An 8934-nucleotide genomic window follows, 5' to 3' on the forward strand; every position below is an offset into this window, starting at 1 on the left:
CCCTCCAGTCCAGCCTCCCGTCTCACCCAGGGGCCAGCCAGTTCCTCTGCAGGGCCAGCAACGGGGCAGAGAGGCCGAGGCCTTCCCCTGAGAAGACCCTCAGAAGAGCCCTGCTGGGTCAGGCCAGGGAGGGTCCCTCCAGTCCAGCCTCCCACCTCACACAGGGGCCAGCCAGTTCCTCTGCAGGGCCAGCCACAGGGCAGAGAGGCCGAGGCCTTCCCCTGATAAGACCCTTAGAAGAGCCCTGCTGGGTCAGACCAGGGAGGGTCCCTCCAGTCCAGCCTCCCGTCTCACCCAGGGGCCAGACAGTTCCTCTGCAGGGCCAGCCACAGGGCAGAGAGGCCGAGGCCTTCCCCTGAGAAGACCCTCAGAAGTATCAACAACTACTTTGTTAAGAAAGATGGTAATAACTCCTAGATCAGGATTAATATGCGATGGGAATTGAATATGTATGTTAATATGTATGCCAAAAGAGGATGACAAACCATATTTTATAGGCATTAACAAGACAACAGTAGTAATTCTTGGGTTAGGGCCAACTTATGAAGGAGACTGACCTAATATCATTTAAGATAATAACAGAATGTATTCCTATAACAGATCTCATATGTATTAACAATCACTTGGCTAAGAAAAATGGTAAAAACTTTTAGACTAGGAATAATATGTGATGAGAACTAAATATCTATGTTAAAAGAGATGGCAAACCATATCAACTGGTCGCTTTTTCTTTACAACTTCTCTGTAAATGCTTTATATAATAATAAACAATAAAATTATCATAAAAAAAAAAGACCCTCAGAAGAGCCCTGCTGGGTCAGGCCAGGGAGGATCCCTCCAGTCCAGCCTCCCGTCTCACCCAGGGGCCAGCCAGTTCCTCTGCAGGGCCAGCCACAGGGCAGAGAGGCCGAGGCCTTCCCCTGAGAAGACCCTCAGAAGAGCCCTGCTGGGTCAGGCCAGGGAGGGTCCCTCCAGTCCAGCCTCCCGTCTCACCCAGGGGCCAGCCAGTCCCCCTGCAGGGCCAGCCACAGGGCAGAGAGGCCGAGGCCTTCCCCTGAGAAGACCCTCAGAAGAGCCCTGCTGGGTCAGGCCAGGGAGGGTCCCTCCAGCCCAGCCTCCCGTCTCACCCAGGGGCCAGCCAGTTCCTCTGCAGGGCCAGCCACAGGGCAGAGAGGCCGAGGCCTTCCCCTGAGAAGACCCTCAGAAGAGCCCTGCTGGGTCAGGCCAGGGAGGGTCCCTCCAGTCCAGCCTCCCATCTCACCCAGGGGCCAGCCAGTTCCTCTGCAGGGCCAGCCGCAGGGCAGAGAGGCCGAGGCCTTCCCCTGAGAAGACCCTCAGAAGAGCCCTGCTGGGTCAGGCCAGGGAGGGTCCCTCCAGTCCAGCCTCCCGTCTCACACAGGGGCCAGCCAGTTCCTCTGCAGGGCCAGCCACAGGGCAGAGAGGCCGAGGCCTTCCCCTGAGAAGACCCTCAGAAGAGCCCTGCTGGGTCAGGCCAGGGAGGGTCCCTCCAGTCCAGCCTCCCGTCTCACCCAGGGGCCAGCCAGTTCCTCTGCAGGGCCAGCCACAGGGCAGAGAGGCCGAGGCCTTCCCCTGAGAAGAGCCTCAGAAGAGCCCAGCTGGGTCAGGCCAGGGAAGGTCCCTCCAGTCCAGCCTCCCGTCTCACCCAGGGGCCAGCCAGTTCCTCTGCACGGCCAGCCACAGGGCAGAGAGGCCAAGGCCTTCCCCTGAGAAGACCCTCAGAAGAGCCCTGCTGGGTCAGGCCAGGGAGGGTCCCTCCAGTCCAGCCTCCCGTCTCACCCAGGGGCCAGCCAGTTCCTCTGCAGGGCCAGCCACAGGGCAGAAAGGCCGAGGCCTTCCCCAGATAAAAACTCAGCTCTGCTGGATCAGACCAGGGAGGGTCTATCTAGTCCAGCCTCCTGCAATTTTATACTCAGACGTAATGTAGGTGGGGGTAAGGCAAGGACAATTGCGTGTAAATACACTTGATTTGTATTAAAAGTGTTTACTGGACAAAATGTGTAAGTATCCCTGTGTTGCTTCAGCCCCAGCAAAGAAAAAACAGGGATTAGATGTCCAGCTGGCTGCCCCAAGAATGGTCAACTAACAGGAGGCCAGCCAGGAAATCTCATTCCACTGCGGTTCTGGGGACCCCCATGGCAAATCCAGGCCCGTTCTGTAGTGAAGCTGCCACGCCAGGGGCCCTCCCACTCACCTGCGGTCCTGGAGAGCCGGCACGTCTTGCAAACCCAGCAGCAAGCAGGACGGGGTGGTGGCAAGAGGAACCATCTATCTCTCAGCCTCTTGGTGCTGTTCGTGGTCTGTGGAGAGCCTGGGGGCATTTATGCAGCCTGCTTCCCATCAGCACTGGGCAGGAGGACCCCGGTGGCTCTGCTCTGCTTCCTTGCCAGCAGTTTCTCTTGCCTGCAAATGAGACCTCCTCCCAGGATGGCACCATCCCAATGCAGCCTCCCAGGGGATGGTGGAGGGAAAGGGGGCCAGATGGTGCATAAGGCACAGCAGAAAGTGCCTGGCACATTCTGGACACGCTCCATGCAGTGGACAAATGCATTTTTTTCCCTTGGGGGTTTTAACTGACCCAGACCTTGCATTTTAAGGGAAAGTCTTTTTCTTCTTTGGCAGAGGATAGGCAGGAGGGGAAAGTTTCGTGACCCTCGGGTACAGTCCCAAACCAGATCCTCAAAGATAAGCACACAGGAGTCTCGGGCATTGGGAAAGCCTAAGGTAGCCTTTATTAGCATCTACAGGTGTCCAGCATCAAAGACGTTGTCAAAGACAGGCACAAGAAGAAGACTTAAACAGATATGCTCTCTGTTTTCTCCACCTTTCCATTAGATTCCTATTACAGTGTTTAATATGCCAGGAAGAACTAAGATTTATTTATTCATTCATTCATATTTTTATACCGCCCTCCCCGAAGGCTCAGAGCGGTTTACTGAAACTATACATGAAACCATACATATAATAACATTAATATTATTAATTGATAAACCGGGTGACAGTATAACATTACAGTGTATCATCACATAAACAGTGGTAACTCGAACAGGGCCAGGAGTCTTAGTGGGTTTCTGGGGGGAGGGGAGGGGGGGCAGGGGCCCTGCAGATGTTGGCTGGTTGGCCTGGCCTCAGCCAAATGCCTGGTGGAAGAGCTCCCACCAGATACGAAGATAAGATACGATATAAGATAAGAGCATTTCGCACTACAAAGTCTCTCTGGGAGGAGGAGACCCTCTGGAGGCTTCAGGGAGGAGGCCAGTTCAACTCTGGATGGGAGAATTGTCCAAGCTGGCATGGGCCAGGTGTGGCACATGATGGAAAGTCAATTCAGTTTGTTTCGTACTTCACCTCGGCTACAATTTTTGGGATGCAGATGGGTCTGGCACCTCACTGAAATCCTCTGCTTCTTAACCCCCATCATTCACGGAGTTCCCTGCCCCACCATCGGGACGTCAATGCAGATGGCTGATGCTAATGCACGCAGATGGAGGCTCACTCCCTTGATGAGGAGAGGCTCCTGGCCCTGGCGATTAAAGGGAGCCTCCACATCCAGAGGCAGCTGATTTTCAGATACCAGTGCCTGGAGATGGCAGCAGGGAAGGCCTTGGCCTTTGGGCCCTGCTTGATGGCACTCCAGGGCTAACAGATGGCCACTTTATGAGACGGACCTCTGGTGTGATCCAACAGGGCTCTGCTCATGTCCCACCCCCAGACATAGCAAGAAGCACACTGTTAGTTCCCAGGGGCAGTCGAGGTTATGCCCCATCAGACACAACTGGGCTCAAAGGCTGCTCATACTGATTGGCTGCCCCAGGTGCAAATAATTGTCTTAGCACATTCTCATGTAGCTGAACCCCCTCTGCTGCATTCAAGGGGTTTGTTCCTGTAGCTCGGGGCTTGTGGCTCAGTGGCAGAGCATCTGCTTGGCAAGCACACTGTTGCTACTGTAGCTTCAATGTCCGGATCTCTACCTCCCTGAGCCAGGCCTCATCCTGCTGGCCTGGACACTCAGCTGCAGACATCCCTACTGACTTGCCACAGTTGAGCAGTTCTCCCAAACTGTCAGTTCCTTCTGGCATTCTTCCTGCAGCTCTTGATTTGTCAGCTTAAGTATTCTCACCTGCTCTGCCAACTCCATCCTAGCCAGACTAACCTGACAAATGCTTCCTTTGCTCTCTGTGTTTGTCTGTACCAAATTGGCAGTCCCTGCCCAATCAAGTCCTCTGTTTCTGCCCACTCCAAGGTGTTTCCCACAGTCCAGTACCTGGTCACCATGAGGACAGTTTTACTACCTTGTGTGACCCTGGAAGAACAGGCACCTGCCAACTGACTGTCTTCCTCCTGGCACTCTTTTTAAAATAGTGTGTACAAGACAGTGGAGGTCTCTGTGGCACAGAGAACCACTAGCAGCCTCCGAAGTTCTATAGTATTTAGAATCATCGGATCACAGGTCCACAGAGTTGGGAGGGACTTCCAGTGCTATCTAGTCCAACACCCTGCAGAATGCAGGAAATTCACAACTATCTGCCCACCCACGGTGACCCCAATTCCATGCCCCAGTGATTCCCTTACCCAAAATACCCGGAATCCAGCCTTGCCTAGAGGAAATTCACCTATCATCCCACAGCTCTCCAGGTGAGCACATGGTCAAATTCTGTGCTGCCCCAAGAATTAGTGAATGCTTGTTTCACATGAATTTCTAATACCTCTCATAGCTCCTTAAAAGATTGTGTGTACACACTTTGTTTCAACACTCTGAGATAAGACAAGTACGTTCGCAGGGAAGCACAGACATGAAAAGAAATGTACTTGGTGAGTATAACAGAAAATTACAAGACATTCTTTGTAGAGAATTTGAATGTTTGGCTAAAAAATTTTTTAGTTTGTATTTCTCTAGAAATATTCCTGATGAAGAATTATGCTGAACTTGACTTTATCCAGAAGTCCCTAATTTCTGGAAGTTTTCCTACTTAAGAATTTTCAAACTTGTCTCATTAGCAACTTTTATAACATGAGTTTTATTTTGGCCTTGCGTTCATGTCTTGGGAGAATTTTTTCTCCATATGTGAAATGCTTTAGTTTGAAAAAAGAACACATATAAAGAGACATTATGTATTTAATAAAACTTTAAATTATCACCCCCCCCTCTTTTTTGCCTCAAATGGTTTATTGGCAAAGTCCTCATGGTCTGATTCAGGCGACTTCAACTGTCCGTGTTTGTTTCTTACTGCTACAGGAAAAATAAATGTGACACTGTTGTAGATAGTTCAGTGTGCAGGGATTTGTACACAGAAGATGACTGTACATTCAAAAGTCTCCTATTGCACAGAGGTTGTTCATAACTAAATATAGACCATCTTAGAACTGAACATGAGAAATTCTGCATGCCATTGTGCTCTGCCAATCAGTTTATTTATTTTATTTATTTATATTGAATCCCAAGAATGTCAGCTCCGGGCAGCTTACATAATAAAATGGGGAACAGCCCCATAAAACCATAACAATAAAGATCGACAATCCCATCCACCCCTCTATTAAATTTAACTGTTTAAAGGTAAATCCCCTGTGCAAGCACCGAGTCATGTCTGACCCTTGGGGTGACGCCCTCCAGCGTTTTCATGGCAGACTCAATACGGGGTGGTTTGCCAGTGCCTTCCCCAGTCATTACCGCTTACCCCCCAGCAAGCTGGGTACTCATTTTATCGACCTTGGAAGGATGAAAGGCTGAGTCAACCTTGAGCCGGCTGCTGGGATTGAACTCCCAGCCTCACTCTTTAAAGAGCACAATTTAAACAGCAACAAGAAGGCGGTGTAAAATCCCCCAAAATACCCTCAATAACTTCCCTGCTTCCACATCCCACCATCAACATGGCCCAAGATCAAATACAGCTCATCAGATCTATCATACCAAACATCTAATGCTTGGCACTTAACATAGAGTGGGACCCTCCAATTGTAAATCCGGGAACCTAAATGGTACCTCTGCATGCTTAGTTATGTCCTAAATGCTGCCTCTTTCTTCCTCGCATAGGGAACATGGCGAGAGCTCTGTCCCAAATGGTCTTGGTTTTCACCCCATACACAATGGGGTTCAAAGCGGGTGGCACCAGAAGGTAGAGAATGGCCACCATGATGTGGACGTGGTGGGGAATGTTGTGGCCAAACCGGTGTGTGAGGAAAGTGAAGAGACCAGGAATATAGAAGGAGAGGATGACACAGATGTGAGAGGCACAGGTTCCAAAGGCCTTCAGGCGAGCCTCATGGGATGGAAGCTTCAGGACGGCCTGGAGGATCATGGCATAGGATGCGGCAATGATGAAGACATCAAACCCAACCACGACGAAAGCCACAAAGAGGCCGTACACAGTGTTGGTTCGGACATTCCCGCAAACCAGCTTCACCACGGCCATGTGTTCACAGTACGAGTGGGCGATGAAATGGTGGCTGCAGAAAGGGAGTCTGCTGGCCAGGATGGAGAAGGGGCTGATGAGGATCACTCCGCGCAGCAGGATGAAGCCCCCCAGCTTCACTATCACCGACAAGGAGAGGATAACGGAGTGCCTGAGCGGGGAGCAGATGGCGATGTAGCGGTCCAGAGCCATGGCCATGAGCACGCCGGATTCAACGGAAGAGAAAGCGTGGATGACAAACATCTGGGCCAGGCAGGCGTGGAAATCAATGGCTCTGGAGCCCAGCCAGAAAACAGCCAACATTTTGGGCACGGTGGAAGTGGAGAGAACCAGGTCGGTGCCGGCCAGCATGGCCAGGAAGAGGTACATGGGCTCATGCAAGCTGGGCTCTGTCTTGATGATGTAGAGAACGGTGCCATTTCCCACAGTTGCGGTGATGTACATGAGGCACAAAGGGATGGCGATCCAGCCCTGCGCCTGCTCCAACCCAGGGATGCCCACCAGGAGGAAGAAGGCAGGGTGGGAAGGAGTCCAGCTGGCGTTTGGAGGAGACATGGCAGCCTCCTGGCTTTGCCCTCAAGCCATGACAGCTTCCAGTTCTTGCATTAGGGAACCTAAAAAGGCAAGGCAAGCAGTGGTGGATTGGGAGGGACTGTGGCTCAGGGGTGGAGCCTCTGCCTTGCAAACAGGAGGCAGAGGTCTCTTACATGGGACAGAGGTGGAGACATGTGCTGGAACAGGTCAGAAAACCAAACCCTATTGTCCTCCTCCTACTGATGCAGCGGGGTGCAACCGACAGCATGAGAAAGGTCTGTGTATGGGATGTAGAAGGGCAGGCCACTTCCTTGCTGATTGCCCTTTGAAGAAAGAGGGGAAACCACCCATGGCCACTGCAGTTAGCCCATCTCCGGGGATGAAGAAGCCAGCTACCCCTGTAGGACGAAAGAAAGCTCTACACAAGGCAGCACGAGTCCTCCTAATACCCTTGGTGGAGCAATTGGCATTGATCTTGTCCAGGGAGTCTGAGGAGGAGGTAACTGAGCCCCACAAAATGGCAGGAAACGGGGCTGACCTGCCATGAGACAGTCCCGCTGGCAGGTCCCTTTCAGGGGCATGAGATCAGTAAGTCCTATCAATCTCTTATTAACCCCCATGACTGTTTTGGATCCAGAGACAGGAGTGAGGGTGCAAGCTCAAGGGGTACTGGACTGTGGATGCTCACGGACTCTCCTTAACCCTGAGATGGTCTGTGCACTTGGAGTTAGGTTGGAGGATCTGAAACGACCCATACATTTTGTGCAATTAGATGGGCATGAATATCTCACAGCTTGGAATACTCTGCTGGGTCAGTTTGAGTCAGAAGAAAAAAGGAAACCACTACGCACAATGATGCAGTAGTCTTCTCTATGCACTTTATGAAATCCCCAGATGATTATGAGCATTTTGCCAATGTGATACTACAACTACTACTATGACAGTATATTGGAAGAGCAACCACTGATGAAGATAAAACAGAAAGCGGGTCACAACCTAGGATCCCGTTTTGGTTGACTCTTTATGTTTGAACATTTAGACTTCATGTTACAACCTTTTCACTTATAAACATAGAGAAGACTACTGTATCATTGTACCTCGTGATTTCCTTTTTTCTTCTGAGTCCACATTGAGGAATCCACGGTTCTATACTTGATTGGTTCTATACTTCTATATTGGTTCTATATTGGTTCTATACTTGATCAATTTGAGTACCTCTTGATGCCGTTCGGATTAGCAGGCACTCCAGGAATTTTTATGAATCTTATAAATGAGGTCTTACGTGGTTGTACAAAGGGGCCCTGGTTTAACTTGATGATATTCTGTTATACGCTGAAACAATGGAGTAATGTGCAGTTGGAGCAGGAGATCTTGAGATTGCGGGCTAATGACCGACATGCTAAGATCACTAAGCATGAATTCCATAAAGAGAATTTAGACTTTCTGGATTATTGGGTTTCCCCACAAGGTTTAAGCATGGACCCAAACAAGGTTAAGGAGGTATTAAAATGGGCTCCTCCCCTCATACAAGGGCAGCTGCAAAGTTTTCTTGGATTTGCAAATTTCTATAGGTCCTTCATTCCGAACTTTATGCAGGTTGCCCTTCCCCTCACAGACTTATTAAAGAGTAAAGGATGGGGGACAGGGTGTAAGCAGGCTGGTGTGCAGCTCCAATGCACTGCAGAATAGCAACAGGCGTTTGAGGAGTTAAAAAGACTGTTCACCATGGAGCCCATCCTCCATCATGCTGACCCCACACAGCCATTCTTCTTACAAGTCAATTCTAGTGATGTGGCAATGGGGCTTCAGAGGGGGACTGAGGGGCAACTGCACCACTGCGCCTATCTGTCCAAAAACTTTAAAAACACGGAATGAAACTTAGCCTTATGGGGGAAAGATGTGACCCCTATTAAATTAGCTGCCAAACCCAGCTCAACAGATTACAAGTCTGCACTTCTAACCACTGTCAGAG

General features: G+C 50.5%; 1 protein-coding gene across 1 annotated transcript; it reads right to left on the reverse strand.

Moving 5' to 3' along the window:
* Window positions 1-5819: 5819 nt before the first annotated feature.
* Window positions 5820-7036, reverse strand: LOC143840572 (olfactory receptor 52R1-like). Its single transcript, XM_077344185.1, has one exon. The coding sequence runs from the start codon at window positions 6981-6983 to the stop codon at window positions 6009-6011; it is 975 nt and encodes a 324-aa protein (XP_077200300.1). The 5' UTR covers window positions 6984-7036; the 3' UTR covers window positions 5820-6008.
* Between the last annotated feature and the right edge of the window lie 1898 nt (window positions 7037-8934).

This window comes from Paroedura picta, chromosome 6, assembly GCF_049243985.1.
Source record: "Paroedura picta isolate Pp20150507F chromosome 6, Ppicta_v3.0, whole genome shotgun sequence".
NCBI lineage: Eukaryota > Metazoa > Chordata > Lepidosauria > Squamata > Gekkonidae > Paroedura > Paroedura picta.